General features: G+C 55.7%; 1 protein-coding gene across 3 annotated transcripts in view; it reads left to right on the top strand.

Moving 5' to 3' along the window:
* CDC42BPG (CDC42 binding protein kinase gamma) overlaps positions 1-18,943 on the top strand; it is a 62,529-nt gene that overhangs the window by 19,812 nt on the left and 23,774 nt on the right. For 2 of the 3 annotated variants that reach the window (XM_045023195.1, XM_045023196.1), the window contains exons 2-18: positions 3,178-3,269; positions 3,677-3,760; positions 4,113-4,208; positions 4,670-4,818; positions 4,990-5,083; positions 5,359-5,559; positions 6,866-7,114; positions 7,380-7,459; positions 7,941-8,056; positions 8,790-8,911; positions 9,180-9,422; positions 10,628-10,738; positions 11,344-11,543; positions 15,231-15,324; positions 17,506-17,630; positions 18,164-18,278; positions 18,517-18,665. In XM_045023195.1, the coding sequence (XP_044879130.1) occupies positions 3,178-3,269; positions 3,677-3,760; positions 4,113-4,208; positions 4,670-4,818; positions 4,990-5,083; positions 5,359-5,559; positions 6,866-7,114; positions 7,380-7,459; positions 7,941-8,056; positions 8,790-8,911; positions 9,180-9,422; positions 10,628-10,738; positions 11,344-11,543; positions 15,231-15,324; positions 17,506-17,630; positions 18,164-18,278; positions 18,517-18,665 (2,320 nt within the window). Of the gene's footprint in view, positions 1-1,496; positions 1,574-3,177; positions 3,270-3,676; positions 3,761-4,112; positions 4,209-4,669; positions 4,819-4,989; positions 5,084-5,358; positions 5,560-6,865; positions 7,115-7,379; positions 7,460-7,940; positions 8,057-8,789; positions 8,912-9,179; positions 9,423-10,627; positions 10,739-11,343; positions 11,544-15,230; positions 15,325-17,505; positions 17,631-18,163; positions 18,279-18,516; positions 18,666-18,943 lie in introns of those variants that run through there. The other variant, XM_045023198.1, reaches the window with a different exon arrangement.

The raw sequence follows: 18,943 nt of genomic DNA on the forward strand, positions 1-18,943 counted from the left end.
CCTAATATCCATCTAAAACCTCCCCCTCTGCAACTCGAGACCATTGCTCCTCGTTCTGTCATCTGGTACCACTGAGACCAGTCTAGATCCATCCTCTTTGGAACCCCCGTGGCCGTGTTGGTACTATAACAGTAGCAGCTACAGACCCCAACTGAGTTCAGTCCCCCGTTATGTCCTGCACATTACTGTTAGGATTACAGTAGTGCCTGGAGGCCCCTTCTGAGTTTGGAACATTGTGATTGTGTGAGCCCAACTAGCTCGGTATCCCCCGACTCTCCCTGTCACCCCCAATCACACCTGGGGCCCACCCAGCCTGGTATCCCTCCCACCCTCCCTGTCACTCCAGCTCAGACCCGGGGCCCACCCAGCCTGGTATCCCCACAACCCTCCCTGCCACCCCAACTCAGACCCGGGGCCCACCCAGCCTGGTATCCCTCCCGCCCTCCCTGCCACCCCAGCTCTGACCTGGGGCCCACCCAGCCTGGTATCCCCCCGCCCTCCCTGCCACCCCAGCTCTGACCTGGGGCCCACCCAGCCTGATATCCCCCCCCCTGCCCTCCCTGCCACCCCAGCTCTGACCTGGGGCCCACCCAGCCTGATATCCCCCCGCCCTCCCTGCCACCCCAGCTCACACCTGGGGCCCACCCAGCCTGATATCCCCCCCCCCCCCCCCTTCTGCCACCCCAGCTCTGACCTGGGGCCCACCCCCAATCACACACAGAGTTCCACCCAGCCTGATATTCCCCCCACTCTCCCTGCCACCCCCCATCAGACCCAGGGCCCATCCAGCTGGTAAGGTCTGTCACTCTGTAGCTGGGTGGGATCCTAGTGGCTGGGTGAGGGCCTGTGACCGGGCTGTGGGAAGCAGATCTGCAGCCTGGCAGCCTCCCCTGTGTGGTTCCAGACCCAGCACTGTCCCTGAGGGAGGAATGCAGCGATGCAGGTTCTCCCAGGCACATCCAGGCCAGACCACACCCTCAACGCTGCTTAAACTAGATGTCGTTGCCATCACTGTGCACAGGTGGGAAAGAAAAGTGTGAAGACCCAAGACTCCTTCACAGGCTTCTGCAGTAGCTGAGGACAGCACCCAGGAGTCCTGACTCCCAGCCTACCTGCTCTAACCCACTAGACTCCACTCCCCCCTCCCACAGCTGGGATAGAACCGAGGAGTCCTGGCTCCCACCTCCCCTGATCCAATCACAGGACCCCGCTCTCCTGTCAAAGCAAGGATCATGAGCTTTGGTTTGTTATTGTAGGGTTGCCTGCAGAGGTCTGTGCACACCCAGAGATTTCCCATCTGGCCACTATTGGGTGTCCCACGTCTGCAACGAGTTTGATGGGTCTCAGCTGTGTTCCTAGTGACACCCGTGCTCTAGCTTCTCTCCTCACCCTCAGTCTCCTTGGCGAGATCGGGGGCTGAAATGACCTCAGAGTCAGACACTCTCTTTCCACTGCAGGCGAGCTATCCCAATCCCTGTCCTGGGCCGAGGGGGCATGGCATGATGGAGCATGCCCTGATCACGCTGTGCCTCGGGATGCTGCAGAGAGGCGGGGGAAGGGGCACCTCAGGCAGGTGAACAAGTTGGTGCGTAGCAACCACAAGCGCCTAATTGGAGACAATCTGGAAAAGTTGCAACATCGTAAATCACTTTTGCGTTGTGCTTGCTGCTGTGACCGGGCAGGGAGGCTGGGTTCTATGCCTGGCTCTGGAAGGGGGGTGGGCCTAGGGGTTAGAGCAGGGGGCGCTGGGAGTCAGGACTGATGACTGGAGGGAGGGTCATTTATACAGCCCTGGCCAGCAGGCCCAGCCTTTGATGCACATCTGCAGACCACCTCCCTGGGCTGTGTAACCCTGGGCAAGTCTCTTCCCCTCTCAGGGCCTTTGTTTCTGCTGCCACCCATGCCTGTCTTGGCTGTAAGAGCTTTGGGGCAGGGACTGTCTGTCCCTCACTGTTGGGTCTGTGCAGCGCCTGGTGCAATGGGGCCCCAGCCTTAGTCAGGGCTTCTGCACGCTACCGTAATACTTCTAGCAATAAGCCTGTCACACTCATCCTCTCTGCAGCCTTTGAATGTTACTCTTACTGGGGTAACCCCACCAACCCCAACGGTGTGGGTCCTTGCCCCCTCTAGGGGCTAATGAGTGTGCTACTGCTCTGAGCTAGAGGCGCTGTGCCCAAAGGTTAAGGTTAGAGGCTGATTGTTTTAAATCTAGCAGTTCTGGCTCTAATTCCCTGTAAATAACCCAACCAGATACATCTGTGTTTTGGTGTTGCCCAGAGGTTGTAAAAGAGATCAGGGCCCCATTGTGCTGCCCAGACGCTGACCGAGACCAGGCACTGCACAGACATCGACTGAGATCAGGGGCCTCATTGCGCCAGGCGCTGCACAGACACCGACTGAGATCAGGGGCCCCATTGTGCCAGGCGCTGCACAGACCCTGACTGAGATCAGGGCCCCATTGTGCCAGGTGCTGCACAGACCCTGACTGAGATCGGGGCCCCCAGTGTGCCAGGCGCTGCACAGACCCTGACTGAGATCAAGGCCCCCATTGTGCCAGGTGCTGCACAGACCCCAACTGAGATCAGGGCTCCATTGTGCCAGGCGCTGCACAGACCCTGACTGAGATCAGGGCCCCATTGCGCCAGGCGCTGCACAGACACATGAGAGCGAGTCCCTACCCAGAGCTCACAATCTAACTAGACAAAGGAAGGATTGTTTGCCCCATTTTACAGGTTCAGGAGCCGAGTCCCAGAGAGCCAAATCTCCAACTGATGGAGATGGGCACAGCTCCACTGGTCAGTGAAGTCACAACCATTTACACGAGCTGAGGCTCAGGGCAGAGCCATTCATTGACTTGCCAAGGGCAAATGGGGAGTCAATGCTGGAGCCGGAAGCCTCAGCCTAGTGCCTTAACCACAGTGCCAGCTTTCCTCTTTCAAACTGTTGATACACCCAAGAGGCCTGACTCGCAGCCTCCCCCTCCCCCTGTGCTCTAACCCACAAGACCCCACTCCCCTCCCAGAGTCAGAGATAGAACCCGGGAGTCCTGACTCCCATTTCTACTCCTGGGTTCAAGCCACTAGCCCACCCCTCTGTCTCCAGGCAGCTCCCCTCATTTGCAAAGCCCCTGGGCAGCGCTGCCCAAACTGAGGTCTCTCTCTGTGTCTCCCTGTCCAGCCACCCCATTTGTCACCAAGGTAAAAGAGATGTGCCTGCGTCGGGAGGACTTTGAGCTTCTGAAGGTCATCGGGCGAGGGGCCTTTGGTGAGGTGAGTGCTGCCAGCCATCCCTGCTTGGACTCACGAGGGGCTAGTGGTCCTCAGTTTTGGCCATAGTCCCAGGTGCAGTGCCAGGCACCCTATCGCCTGCTGCCACCACTGTATCCTTCTGGCTGCAGTATCACCTGGTGTCACTGGGTGGGGCTGGAGCGGTTGGAGCCCTGCAGGGTGCAATACCGCCTGCTGTCACTGGGAGGCTGGGGAGGTCCTGGGGCACGTGGGCTGCAGGTAGCAGAGGGAAGACCAGGGAGTGGGGCTGTAGCAGGTTATTCCCACAGGGGGAGAGGGTAGGGCTCCATGCACCCATGGTCCCTCCCTGCTGCCCCTGCAACTATTTCAGGGCCAATTCAGACCGGCTCCTGGAGGTCCCCTCTTTGATCCCATTCTCTGGCCACCAGGTGGCAGTGGTGAGGCTGCGGAACAGTGAGAAGGTTTATGCCATGAAGATACTGCACAAGTGGGAGATGCTGAAGAGAGCAGAGGTACCTAACTCCCCCCCCCCCCCAGGACACTCACCACCCATGCTCCCCTCCCTCCTATCCCACAGATTCCCGGGCTAGTGGCAGTGAACAATGGCAGGTATCCCATTTTCAGGCTGGATGGGCCCATGGGTCTGATCTGGAATGGTAGGGGATGGAGGAGTGATACCAGTCTGGATGGGCCCATGGGTCTGTCCAGAACAGCAGGGGGTGGGGGGAGACTGGGCTGGATGGGCCCATTGCCCCAGTGCTGCAGCACTTTCTGCAGTGGCCTTGCTATGACAGAGCCCTGCAACCTCCCTGCTCTGGGGTGCATCCCCTGAGGCCTTGCCATCTCCCTGCAATCCTCTTATAGACAGCCTGCTTCCGGGAAGAGAGGGACGTACTGGTGAAAGGGGACAGCCAGTGGATCACTGCCCTGCACTACGCTTTCCAGGATGAGCAGTACCTGGTAAGACTCTCCCTTGGGGGTGGGGCGGTGCTGCATTGCAAGCAGACCCTTGGTCCCTTGAGCACCATCTCCTTGCTCCCATGGACCAGAGACCCTTCCTTGGAGGAAGCGGCTGCACAGGCCTGGTTTAAATCCTGTTCCAGCTGCAACCAGAGGAAATTTTTAGGCGGTATGCATCTGGTTGCCAGCAGGTGGCGCTGTGGGTGCTGGGCCTTGCCAACAGGATGTGTGTGGGGCAGGCTGGGGATTGCCAGCAGGTGGCGCTGCATGGGTGGCTGGCATTGCTGGATGAGCTGCAGATGCTGGATATTCCCAGCAGATGGCGCTGTACAACTGTATTGCTTGCGGCTGCCGTGAGTTATTTTGCATGTCCTGCAAGGCTCATTGCAGGTGACTGGCACAGCCTCCAGGGAGGGGATTCCCCCCCCATCTCCCCAACTAACGCTGCCCCCTGTCTGCAGTATCTGGTGATGGATTATTACGTGGGTGGGGACCTGCTGACCTTGCTGAGCAAGTTCGAGGACCGGCTGCCCGAGGACATGGCCTGCTTCTACCTGGCCGAGATGGTCCTGGCCATTCACTCCATCCACCAGCTGCAATACGTGCACAGGTACGGCCTGGCTCCCAGACCCTCCTGCTCTAACCCGTCGGACCCCACTCCCCTCCTAGAGCTGGGATAGAACCCAGGAGTCCTGGCTCACAGCCCCCTGCTGTAATCTTATAGCCCTGTTTACTTATCAGTGGCTGGTCCCTCTCTGCCTTCTCCCCTCTCTCCCCACAGGGACATCAAACCAGATAATATCCTGATCGACATGAATGGGCACATCCGCTTGGCCGACTTTGGCTCCTGTCTTCGACTGCGACCAGATGGGACGGTGAGAGGCACAAGCTGCCGCAGGCACTGAGTGTGTGCTGCCTGCAGAGCAGGAACCCCCACAGACCCAGGCCTGGGTCAGCCCCTACAGCCTATTGCCCAGGACTCTGGTCAGTCTAGGGTTACTGCTCCTGGGCAATGGGGCTCCTGCCCCTTCCCTTGTGGAGATGGAGGTGGATTGACCAGATCCTGTCTGCTCCGGGATGTGGATCCCATGGGATGGGGGCTGTCATGGCCACACACGGAGATAGACACCCTGTCTCCCCTCCTGGCCAGGTGGAGTCTGCGGTGGCAGTGGGGACCCCTGACTACATCTCCCCTGAGATCCTGCAGGCCATGGAGGATGGAAAGGGGAAGTACGGCCCCGAGTGCGACTGGTGGTCCCTGGGCGTCTGCATGTACGAGCTGCTCTTCGGGGAGACACCCTTCTATGCCGAGTCCCTGGTGGAGACCTATGGCAAGATCATGAACCATGAGGTGAGCCTGGCAGGGCAGGGTGCCCTGGCCAGGCCTCCCTGAGCTCGCTGAGGGGGCCTTGGAACAGGGGATGTATGGTGCAGGCTTTGCTGCAAAGGGGTGGATGCTTAGGAGAGTCTGAGAGGAGGTAGGGTTGTGAGGAGGGTTGGGGGAATCTGTGGGTAGATGGGGAGGGATGGATGAGGAATGGGGATGGATAGATGGGTAGATTAATATGGGTTGATATCTGGATGGATGGATGGATGAATACAGATGGATGGAAGAATATGGGTGGATGGATGAGTAGGTGAAGATGGATAGATGAATGTGGGTAGGTGGATGGATGGATGGATGGATAGGTAGATGAAGATGGATGGATGGATCCATTAATATGGTAAGGTGGGTGGATGGATGGGGCATGGTGATGGATAGATGAATATGGGTAGATAGGTAGATGGAGGATAGATGAAGATGGGTGAGTGGATGGGGATGGGTGGACGCGGTTAGGGATGGATAGATGAATATGGTTGGATAGGTAGGTAGATGGATGGATGAGGAATGGGGATGGATAGATTAATATGGGTTGATATCTGGATGGATGGATGAGTGGATACAGATGGATGGAAGAATATGGTTGGATGGATGGGTAGGTGAAGATGGATAGATGAATATGGGTAGGTGGATGGATGGATAGATTAATATGGTAAGGCGGATGGATGAATGGGGCATGGTGATGGATAGATGGGTAGATAGGTAGATGGATGGATGAAGATGGGTAGATAGATGGATGGATGAAGATGGATAGATGGGGATGGATGGATAGGTAGATGAAGATGGGTGGATGGATAGATGGGTGCATAGATTAATATGGTAAGGTGGATGGATATATGGGTGTATGGATGGGGTTGGGCAGATGGGAAGGAAGGGAGGAATGGAAGGGTAGATGAGTGTGGGTGAGTAGATGGAGTGGAGTGGAGGGAAGGAGAGGGATGTTTCATGAATGGAATGGAGGAAGGATGGGTACATGAGGATGTATTGTGATAACTGGGTGGATAGAGGGGGATAAATTTGAATACATCTGCATGTACTTGAATAAATTGTGCATACAGGAGACTGATTTGTGTGGCCATTTCAATCAATTGTGTGTATTCATGTTAATTTGCATACATTGGGATCATTTGGCATGTGTGCTGATAGCTCTGTCCAGAGGTGCAGATAATGTGATGGGCAAAGGGGCATCGAGCTAGGAAGCCAGCAAGGAACTCCAGCCTGACTCCCCTCATCAGTCCCTCTGCACTGAGCCCCTTTGCCTTGTACCCCTCTCCAGAACCACCTGCAGTTCCCCACGGACATCACGGACGTGTCGGAGCCAGCCAAGGACCTGATCCGGAGGCTGCTGTGCCGCCAGGAGCTGCGACTGGGCCAGAACGGCATTGAGGACTTCAAGCAGCACCCCTTCTTTGAGGGCATCGACTGGGACAACATCCGAGCCAGCACGCCCCCCTACGTGCCCGAGGTCAACAGCCCCGCAGACACCTCCAACTTTGATGTGGACGACGACACGCTCAAGGAGTTGGTGAGCGCAGCGCTAGGGGGCACTGTGCTGCAGGGTGGGGTGGTGGGGCTCAGTAGGGGGCACTCTGCTCTCGCAGTTGGTGCTGGCCCCAGTGCTATGCAGCGCCTATTTTCCTCTGAGGCTGTAGAACTGAGGTACAAAGGTTCACTGAGGTTCCTCAGACTCTGTGTAAACAGCCCCCGTGTCCCACCCCAGGAGTGGGGGTGTATCCGCACTGGCTGCCATGATCTCTTTGTGATGTGTCGTCCCCTCTCTCATCTCCCAGGAGACGCTGCCCCCTGTTTCTCACAGTGCGTTCACTGGCCACCATCTCCCCTTTGTGGGGTTCACCTTCACCTCTGGCTGGTGAGTACGAGCCCCTGGCAGGGACACCCCATCCCCCTTCACAGCTGTTCCCCTGGGGGCCAGGGCAGCCAGCGTTGTTATCACTTCAATGCACATCCATGATCCCCTCTCCCTGGATCAAACCAATGGGCCCCTCTCTGGGCTGCCCCAGGTCTGACCCATGAGCCCCCCTCCCTGCTGCCCCAGGTCAGACCCATGAGCCCCCCTCCCTGCTGCACTGAGCCCATCCAGCCTGGTATCCCCTCATGGGCCACATGTGAACTCAGTGCCCTCTGGCCAGGATTGAACTCATCACCTTGAGATCTAGAGACACGGGACTCTAGGGGTTGGGCTGAAGGACCATCCAGTCTGGGGATGCCGAGGCTTCTGCCACTTGGTGCAGCCACCAGGGGGAGACAAAGAGCCATGTCCTGGGCTAAATTGACCTTTGGGATTTCCGGGCCAGTTCCAGCTCACACACGCCCCTCCTCGTGTCCTGCAGCCCAGTCTCCGAGCAGAAGCCTCCGTCCCCTTCCACATCACCTGCCGTGGCCCAGCTGGAGAAGAAGATCCGGAACCTGGAGCGGGAGAAGCTGGAGCTGGCCCGGAAACTTCAAGGTGAGGCAGATGGTGCTCCGAGGGTTAAATCCCAAAGATCTGCCCTGTTTAGCAGCTTAGATGCCCCCTCTTGTACCTTTATCCCTGTGGTCTCCACACACCTGGTCATGGATGTATCTGCATCATCCCCATCTGGCAGAGAAAGTGACAATGAGTCTGGGAACAGAACCAGGATGGAACCCTGCCTGCCAACCTCCTGTTCTAACCCACTAGACCCCTGACCTTCCCAGAGCTAGGGATAGACCCCAGAAGTCCTGACTCCCAGCCCCCTGCTCCACTCCACCCCTCTCCCCTCCCAGAGCTGGGGAGAGAACCCAGTAGTTGTGTATGAGGGATGCCCCGGGAGGGAGCTTGCAGCCATCCCTCTCCTTCCTGTTTAGTCCCTTTCACCCAGTTTTGGAGGCTGACCCATTTTGCTTCCACCTGGCATTTCCCCATACAGACATGCTGCCCAGATTCCCACCCCTACCCCCACCCCAAGTTTCCAAAGCCCCGGCCAAGAACTCAGAAATAGGGAGCTTGAAGAGAGAAATAGAGATATTGTTGTGTAGAAAGTTGACAGGTACTGATGCCTGTGGGAGAACAGCCATGGATCAGCTGGGGCATTGATCTGATCTGGGATCTGATCTGGGGTAGTGGGGTTGTGAGAGAGAAGACTGGACTGGATGGGCCCATGGGTCTGATCAGAGGTAAGGAATCCCAGTAAATTCCCTGGTCTCTCTCTCATGCTCAGAGAACCAGTTGGAAGCTGAAGACATGGTAAAGCAGCGGCTGGAGGGGGAGGCATCTGGGCAGGTGAAAATCCTGGAGAAGCAACTGAAATTGCTCAGACAGGAGAGGAACGAGGCCCGTAAGGTGAGACACTCCCAGGAGTCCTGCTACTGCTCCCTCCACCTGTATAGAATAACTGGGATTCCTCACCTGGCACTGAGATGCAGCCACCTCTGGGGTGGGGCACAGGAGCTGTTCATACAGGGATCCCTCACCTGGTGCTGAGATGCAGCCGCCTCTGGGGTGGAGTGCGGAGGCTGTTCATACAGGGATCCCTCACCTGGTGCTGAGATGCAGCCGCCTCTGGGGTGGAGCACAGCAGCTGTCTTTAACAGTGTTTGTACCCCCACAGGAACTGTCGGAGGCCCAGGAGCGGCTGAAGGCCCAGGGCCAGGAGCTGCAGGAGCTCCTGGCCAGGCAGAAGCAAACGGCCGAGGAACTGCGCTGCACTGAGGCCAAGTGCGGGGACCTGCAGGCCCAGCTACTCCGGCATGTGCGCCAGCTGCGGGAACGTCAGGAGGAGACCGAGGCAGCTGCCCGGCGTGTGGATGGCCTGCGCAAGGAGCTGGCCCGGGTGGAGAGTGGGCGCAAGGAGGTAACCGGGCATTGCCCACCCCTTCCTGGCTGCACCAAGCATGGGACGCCTCCTAGTGAGGAACTTGCATGCCCTCATCACCAGGCCATGTCCCTCCCTGCTGTGTGCATAAGATGCCCCCTGGTGGTTGCCCTGCAGCTTTGCATTGTGCAGCACCAGCCTCAGCTTCCCAGTGCTACGAGTGGAACTTTGCCTGGTAGTTCCTTGCACCCATGCATCATACAGCACTGACTGCATCCCCCCCCAAAACCCTCTGCTGGCAGCCCATCAGCTGTGCATGATGCTGAGCCACATGCCTCTTGTGCTGAATGCACAGTGCCCCCTGCTGGACAGCACTGCCTCCATTCCCCAGCTGGCAACTTGGGGACAGGGCAGGGGTTAAATCCCAGTTATCTGGCAATCAGTGGCAGTGGCATAGTTAAGATGGGTGCCTTTAAGAACAGGCAGGGCAGAGTTGTGCTGGGGTACGAGGCTACCTGGACTGCTCTGGGCAGGACTGTGCTGTGGGCTTGGTTATGGGTGCACCTGAAAAATAAAAATAACCCCTCCCATCAAAGGGACTTTGCTGCTGTGTCCCCCAATAATCCTGGTTCCCCCTGTGCTGTCTCTGAGGCTCTCTGGGTGGCTTGGAGGATGGGGGAGCAGAATCCAGCCCCCTTGTGAGTTGCCTTAGGCCAAGAGGGGCTGGCACCCCTGGGGGGTGACCCCAAACAGAGAGGGGGTGTGCCAGGGTTAGAAGAGGGTCCCTGCTGCCTTTGGACCTGACTCCTGTGTGTGTGCCTGGGGCGGGGGTACCGGCAGGGAGCGTTCGGCCTCCCCTCCTTGTCCTGGGTTAAGCCCCTTCTACTGGGACTTAGTCTCTGGGCCCTGTCCTCCCATCTCTTGCCTGAGGCTGGGTACTGAGTCCTGGTTCTGCTGGGCCCTGCAAGCCCACATCACCAGGGGCTGGCAGTGGGGGGATGACTTGGGAGTGGGCTGGGATCCATGCCAACCCTCAGCCAGGGGCCGGGTCAGAGCCAGGGGGCCCCCGAGGGGAATGGCCCCATGTCTCATTCCCCACCCCCCTGAGCCAGCCATTCCTCCTCCCCCGGGTCTGAGTACCGGGGAAGGGCCCAGGTCCCCCAGCGCCCTCGGCTCAGGCCCGCTGTTCTCCCAGCCCTGGGGCTGTGGTGGTGCTGGAGGCTGATGGCCCCCCACCCCCACAGCTGGAGTCTCGGATCAAGGGTCTCTCCAGCGAGGTGTCCAAGCAGCAGAAGCTGAAGGAGAGAAGTGAGCTGCAGGCGAGGAAGATGAGGCAGGAGCTGGAGGGGCTGAAGGTGAGGAGGAAGGGGGCTGGGTATGTGGGGAGTAACGCACTAGTGCCCCTTGCACAGGTAGGCAGAGAGTGCAGCCTTCAGAGCATTTCCCTCCCCTGCCCGGCAGGGTCAGTGAGAGCATGTGGGCCCCTCGACTGGTCAGTGGGAACCCCTGCGGGGGCAGTTGGTGAGCGCATGAGAGCCCCTTGCCCGGTCAGTGGGAGTCCCTGTGGGAGTGTTTGGCGGGTGCACGGAGGCCCCTGCCCAGTCCTTGTGGCTCTGGGGGGGGAGGTGTTAGTGAGGGTCCTTTGCCCAGTCAGCGGGATCCCTGGGGGGGTGGTTGGTGAGCACATGAGGGCCCCTTGCCTGGTCAGAGGGGTCCTTGAGCATCGGTTGGTGAGCACATGAGGGCCCCTTGCCCCGTCAGAGGGGATCCCTGGGGGCAGTTGGTGAGTGCACAAGGGCCCGTTGACCCATCAGTTGGGGTCCCTGTGGGGAGCATTAGGGCCCCTTGCAGGATTAGGCATCAGCACTCCTCTTTGAATAGCTAGTGATATAGTACATAAGCGCCCCCCATGGTAATGGGCAAGTGGGTGCCTGTGGCTGAACTCTCCTGCCCCCTGCAGGCGAAGCATGGCACGGCCTCTCTGGACTCTGCCGGCCCCAACCACACCAAGGACCCCACACTCCTGCGAGGGGACCTGCAGCCCAAGGGGGAGCGGAGGAGCCTGCGTGAGCCACTGCAGCAGAGGGAGAGCCAGCAGGGGGTGCTGCAGGGTGAGCTTGCCCCACTGCAGGGAAAGCTGGAGAAAGCCAGGAAGGAGAGGTGAGTGGTGATTTGAACCCAGAACCCTCTCCCGCTCAGCATCCCCATTGGTCAGGGGCAGGGAGGGGAATTATGTTTTTTCTGAGGGAGGAGGGGGAGAAGGAAGGTGGATTTTTCCTGTGAGATTATTTCTCTTTTTTTATTTGGAGACATTTTTTCCACAAGAAAATGTTTGGAGTTTTTCTTCGTTTTCCTATTTCCTTTTTCCTCCCTCTTCTCTCGTCCTCTTTGATTTCATTTCTCCACTTCCGCCCCAGACTTGGACACCCCATTTTTTCCAATAATCATTTGTTTTTGTGTCCTAGGAATTTTTTCCCTTTTCTCTGCTCCGTTGCGTTTCAGGAATTTGGGGAGTTTCCGATAGTGAGAGTGACCGAATGAAGGAGGAGGGGGAAGAACCATTATTCAGTTCCATTTAATGGTTAAAAGGGGGGGAAAGGGTAAAATTGTTCATTTGAAGAAATTTAAAAAAAAAATCCACACTTTTTAACCCAGATAAAAGGGGAGGAGTTGGTAAATAAATGTCCTTCAGACACAGTTGCTGTTGTGTGGCCGAGAGCTTACAGCCCCAGACTGGGTTCTGTTCTCGGCTCTGCCACTGGCTTGTTGGGTGACCTGGAGCAAGTCAGTGCCTCTCTCTGTGCCTCAGTTTCCCCATATGTAAAATGGGGGTAATGATATCGATCAGATTTTTCAAGCAGTAGCTCTCAACCTTTCCAGACTCCTGTACCCCTTTCAGGAGTCTGATTTGTCTTGCATACCTCCAAATTTCACCCCACTTAAAAACTACTTGCTTACAAAATCAGATGTAAAAATACAAATGTGTCCCAGCACGCTATTACTGAGAAATTTGTACCAGATCATTCTAAAATAATTCCACTGGAATATAAATATTGTTGTTACATTTTAGTGTGTGGTATATGGAGCAGTATAAACAAGTCATTGTCTGTATGAAATTTTAGTTTGTACGGACTTCGCTAGCATAAGCGGCAGGTTCGTATAATTTTTGGTGGGGCCCAAAATGGTGGTCCCCCCCCACCCCCCCGCTCTCACCCTGTAAGCTGATATAAAATGAAGCTACAATGCGTCAGCACCTCAAGATTACAAGGGTCAATTAAAAGTGGAAAGTCAGAAGCAGCACTTGCCTGCTTCAATATACGGTATTAAATTTTGTTGCACCTGTTGTGACAAAGTGGGAATGTTCTTAATGTTTTCTCTGAATACTGTGTGGGTGCCTCAGTTTCCCCTGCAAAGTGCCAACTGACGGTGTTGGGGACAAAGAGATCAGGTGGCCTCCTTGTCCGGAAGAGACACAAAGGCCAGATGAGGGAGTGTCAGTTTGGAGCTGGCTGGGGAAATCGGGAGAGGCCCAGAACTTGGGTCTGGGCTCCCCACCCCCCAAGATGGACCTGACTGAGGGGTCCTGATTTCTGTACCTACAAGCTCTGTTTTAGACTGTATCCCTGTCATCTAATAAACCTTCTGTTTTACTGTCTGGCTGAGAGTCACGTCTGACTGCAGAGTTCGGGTGCAGGGACCTCTGGTTGCCCCAGGACCTGCCTGGGCAGACTCGCTGCGGAAAGCACACAGTGTGGAAGGGCATGCTGAATGCTCCGAGGTCAGACCCAGGAAGGTGTAAGCTTCTTGCCCTGGAGACAGTATGCTCAGAGAGGAGGCTCCCCCAGAGTCCTGACTGGCTTTGTATGGAGTTGTTCCAAAGCATCCCAGCATCCCCTTCCACACCATGCGCTTCCCGGAAGTCTGCACAGGCACTGACACTCCCTCCTCTGGCCTTTGTCTCTTTTCCAGGCATTAGGAGGCCACCCGATCTCTCTGTTCTCCAACACCTTCAGTTGGCACCTTGCAGGAGAGTGGCCCAGGCCATCAGTTGCCTGGAGGCAGGGTTGCAGCCATTCTCTGTGCAGACGGCATCACACTGGCCCTCTAGGGCTTTACAACAATCATACCCCCTTATCCCACCATCTAGAGCCTTAAGAAATGCATTGGGGAAACTGAGGCACACAGACAGTATTCAGAGAAAACACCTGTATACGACCAGTTACATACTTTGAAGGGTGTAAAATAATCAAATATTGTGCTAAATACAATGATACTCCAAACACCTTCAGTTGGCACCTTGCAGGAGAGTGGCCCAGGCCATCAGTTGCCTGGAGGCAGGGTTGCAGCCATTCTCTGTGCAGACGGCATCACACTGGCCCTCTAGGGCTTTACAACAATCACACCCCCTTATCCCACCATCTAGAGCCTTAAGAAATGCATTGGGGAAACTGAGGCACACAGACAGTATTCAGAGAAAACACCTGTATATGACCAGTTACATACTTTGAAGGGTGTAAAATAATCAAATATTGTGCTAAATACAATGATACTCCAGACTGACCACCAAATTTAAGTTGCATGTTTTTCCCCTCAGGTGAGGGTTCTGGGGTGGGGCTGGGGATGAGGGGTTCACAGTGCAGGAGCGTGCTCGGTGCTGGGGGTGCAGGCTTTGGGGTGAGGCAGGGCTGAGGATGAGGAACTTGGGGTGCAGACAGGCTGCCCCAGGGCTAGGGCCAGAGAGGACTCCCCATCACCACCACTGGCAGCAGCAAGCTCCAGGGGAGGGACCCCTCCTGCCCCCCACGGCACACACACTCTGCACATGCTCCTAGGGCCCCTCTCAGGTCCAGAAAGCTCACTCCCCTCCCCTATGATGGGTACTGGGGGGGGGGCACAGGTGGCCTTCCATGTTGCTGCCCCTCACCATAACTTCACTGTGGATGGGGCTGCCCCTTGCCGAGCATGGGGCAGAAGTGGGGTAGGCAGGGTGGTGGCTGGCTATGGGACGGGGGAGCAGGGTGTCATAAAATTCACCCAAGCCCCAGCTGCTCAGGTCTAGGAAGCCTCCCTCTCCCATCCCTCCTGTGGCGGGTGGGTTGGTGGGTGCTGGGGGAGGGGGCATTGCCTTCACATGTGGCTTCCTGCCTCCCCTGTGCAGCCTGCTGTGCCTCACTGGGGGTAGGAGTAGGGGCTGGGACTGGGGCTGGGGCTGGGGCTGGGGCAGGGGGGGAATCATAGGGTCAAACACTCAAACATAATAAAAAATCATAGGGTCAAACACTCACGGAAGCCCCAACAGCTGCTAAGGTGAGTGATGTCTGTCTCCTGGCCCGTTTGTGTCTCCTCCAGGTAGGGGCAGGAGAGGGGAGGCCCCCTCCACTCCCCTCCCCCTCCTGAGTGGGCTTCAGCAGCAGTTAGCACATTCCTCTTATGCTAATGCTGCAGCCCTTAGGCTACGGCAGCAGCAGCAAAGGAGAGAGAGACGTGCTGTGCGCGCTCTTTACATTCAGGCAGGGAAGCTCCGGGGAGGGGGAAAAATCTAGCTCCAAATATTGGTGGAGCAGAGCCCCTGATTATGAATATTCCTGGGGCTTTAGCTCCAAGAGCCCATATAAGTTGGCGCCCATGTTCGCTAGTGCTTTTTGTGTAGCCTGTTGTAAAACTAGGCAACTACCTAGATGAGTTGATGTACCCCCTGGAAGACCTCTGCATACCCCTGGTTGAGAAGCACTGTGGTAAAACACTTTGAGAGCTACAGGTGGAAAGTGTTGGATAAAAGCTAGGGATTAATATCATTATTTCTGTTAGTCGTGGCTCTAATGTTCTTTTCCAACCCCTGGGCTCTAGTTTAAGGGAACACAAGGAGCTGAAAGACCAGAACGAACGGGAGAGGACTTTGCTGCAGGAAGAGAACAGTAAATTCGCCCAGGAACAGGAGAGGGTAAGAGGAACTTGAATCTCTCCATTTCTCCAAGGTGGGCTTGATTTGGATCTTCCAGAGGTAATGGGGCTTAGCCTCTTGCAATCTGGTTGCTGCTGGGTTGCATGGCTGATGTGCTGCGGGCTGTACTACCGGCTGCTGTCACTGGGTAGCTGCAGGGGCTGCATCCTACAAGGTGCAGTACCGCCTGATGCCACAGGGGGCGTCTCCTGATGGGAGAGTGCTGTGGTCTGCCTGCTGCAGCCAGAGGGATTGCACGTGGGCTGCAGGTAGCAGAGGAAGGGGTCCTGGAGCAGTGAATGCAGGCTGCAAGTGGGGCTATTGGATCTTATCCCCCAGAGGCAAAGTACAGGGTCGCTGGAATCCCTGCAGCATGCAGGAGGAGGCACAGAGCCCCACCGCATGCCCTAGCTGGTACCTGAGGGCTGGTCTGTCTCATCTCATTGGCCAGCAGAGCAAGCTCTGCCCTGCGCTCGGAGCTGTACGTGAGCAGCTGTTTGCAATGGTGCACTACAGCTTGAATTGGCCCTGAAAAGCCCAGGAACAATTCTGCATGGAGCACCCTCTATTAGCAATTTAAATAGCTGTTGTATGTAGACAGAGCTCTCCCACGTACAGCGCACTCTCAAGATGCTCCTTAGCTGGCTATATACAGATCTCTCCCATGTGTTATAGCCGACCACTAGCTCTGCTGTAGTTAAGGTTGAGAAGCTCTTTCTGTTTAAAGGTCAACTCTATCAGGTGCTGTAAAATTCACATACTTAACTGAATTGCCTTGAAATTTGGTTTGCCTCATGGGGGCACAGGGTGTGGTTAGTGATCCAAATTTGGGGGCATTCAAACAAGAGGTTCCTGAGATACAGCCCCCCAATTCCCCAACATTTCTTAATGCTGACACTTTTCCATCAACTTTGATTGCGCAGATCTGGGGCTCAAACTGTGGGTCTGATTGTCTCAAACACTTGCCATTTATCCCTGCTAGTGCATGGCATTGGCACCCACTGCTTTTTGGGGGAAGCAATATTGAAAATGTTATTTGGAACAGAGTTAAGCTGTCTGGCTAGACTCGTGCTCTGAATGCATTGCAACGTACATGTGCAGAGAGAATAGCCAAGGGGGTTTTGTCACTCACTATTTACATGACCTGGATGGACCAAGGGGACATGCTGTGGGTACTGAACCTGAGCATACACCTAGGCAATAGGCAATGTGCATTTAAAACCTGCTGTGCCGAGAAGTCAGAGAAAGATTTGCTGGCATGTTGATCCAGTCCGCCTCCATCTGAGGGAGGGGGAGCAAGATGAGGTTATTTGGGGAAATGGAATCTGAGAACAGCAGATAATTAGGAAAATGCATATGCCTTAATTCTGGATGTCCTAGTTTCCAGAGGTTTGAGTTTTGCTAAATTTGATGTTCCGGAACAGCAAGAGATCAGCCGTAACTCTGCATTAGCCAAGTTTTTGGCCAGTGAATAGAGCATGCTTGGGACACTCAGCGAACAAGCTAGCTACTTGTGGACAGACCTAGCTCTCATGGCACCCTGAGTTAAAAGAATAGGAGGGATTTGAGGGGAAGGGGGAGGTAGAGCTGCCCGAACTTTTTCCATCAAAACTTTTTTTCAGTGAAAAATGCAGATTCAGGCAGATGGAAACATTTTGTGAATTTGGGTCGACTTCAGCAAATTGTTTTGGTTGAAATCGAACAAATCAAAAGCTCCAAAACTTGAAACACGTTGACTTGTTGATGTGAAATGAATTCTCATTTGAAATTACCTTTAATTTTATTTAAAATAACATTTCAAGGGGGGAGAGGGACTCGAAAATGACACATTTCAATTGACCTGAAATAAAACTATATAAAAATAAAACTTTTTTGCCTTTTTGATTTGTCGAAAATTCCAAAATACCTTGGTTTTGGGTCAACTTGATACAATTTTTTCCTGATATTTTGGAACTGCGAGGGGATGAAAGTCCATTCTCCACCCAGCTCTAACTGCAAGGTCCTTCCTTCCAAGGTCCCTGTGGCATTGTCTTCCTCTCCTGTTCGTAGGGTGACCAGATGTCCCGATTTCATAGGGACAGTCCTGATTTTGGGGTCTTTTTCTTATATAGGCTCCTATTATCCCCCACCCCCCGTCCCGATTTTTCACATTTGCTGTCTGGTCTCCCTACCTGTTTGCAGCTCCTAGGCCAGGTGGAGAAGCTAAATACAACCAACAGGCAGCTGGAGCAGGAGCTGCGCTCACTGGAGGACCGAAGAGAAACAGTCACTAACTGGGAGGCCCAGATCTCTGACATTCTGAAGTGGTATGAGCCCCCCATGCTGAGCCGGGTGGTCCAGGGATTAGAGCCCCTAGCAGGGCTCACTGTGGGGTGGGGTGAGAGCACACGAGGGTTATCCTGCTCTTAGAATGAGACAGCATCCCATCGTAGCAGGGAGCAACAGTATAGCCTGCGAGCCGGGACTCTAGGTTCTGTTCCTGGCTCTGGGAGGAGAGTGGTGTCTAGTGGTTAGAGCAGGGAGCTGGGCTGGGAGTCAGGACTCCTGGGTTCTATCCTTAGCTCTGGGAGGGGAGTGGGGTCTAGTTGTTTGGACAGGGAGGGTTGGGAAACAGAACTCCTGCGTTCTATTTCCAGCTGTGTTGCTGGCTGTGTGACTTGCCCCAGATCACTTACCCCTCTCACCCGGTTGACATGAACGTGTTGGGCTGGGGGCTCCTTTCCCTGGGATTGGGAAATAGGTTGCAGGGGCAGATGCTGCTGCCTCCTTGGTCCCACTTGGGTTTGTCTAGCTGGGTCCTGGCAGGGCTTTCTCCTGACTCTCTCTCCCCCTCCCCCAGGGTCAGTGACGAGAAGGAGTCCAGGGGCTATCTCCAGGCTCTGGCCACCCGGATGACCGAGGAGCTGGAATCCCTGAAACACATCAGCACAAAAGCCTCAGATGCCAGAAGCCCAGTATGAGCTCAACAGGGTTGTGTGGGGCTGGATTGGAGCCAGCATGTGTTTGGTGGGGCTGGATTGGAGCCCTATATCCCATTCCCCACCCCTCTGAGCCAGCCAGTGCCCTGCCCTTGTGCTGGGATTGGAGCTGGCACCCCCTAGAGGGAAGGCTGGGGGTCCCATTCCCTCTGATCCAGCCAGCCCTGGGGTTTCCCTGCTCCTAGCTCAGCCCTTCCTCTCTCTGAATGTGAAGGACAATCACTGGAAGGCCAGGCGCCTGCAGAAGATGGAGGCCTCGGCCAAGCTGGAGCTGCAGTCAGCGCTGGAAGCCGAGATCCGGGCCAAGCAGGGTGTCCAAGAGGAGCTGACTGAGATGAAGGCCGCACACCTGGCCACCGAGCGGTGAGGCGGGTGGGGAGCTGATACTTGTTAGCCAGGGAGGGGTGGGAGCCCCATGCCTTGGGACACTTGCCAGACAGCTGGGGGACTGTCGGTGGCTGAAATGGGACTAGAACCCAGGAGTCCTGGCTCCCCGGCCCCTCCTGCTCTAAGCACTAGGTGCCATTGCTGTCCCAGAGCTGGGGATAGGACAGAGGAGCCCACAGCCCCCTGCTACAATGGCTAGACAATGCTACTGCTTCAACAGTTTTCACCCCCTGAGACGTTCATCAGGGTAAAAT

This window comes from Mauremys mutica, chromosome 7, assembly GCF_020497125.1.
Source record: "Mauremys mutica isolate MM-2020 ecotype Southern chromosome 7, ASM2049712v1, whole genome shotgun sequence".
In the NCBI taxonomy this organism is placed as follows: domain Eukaryota; kingdom Metazoa; phylum Chordata; order Testudines; family Geoemydidae; genus Mauremys; species Mauremys mutica.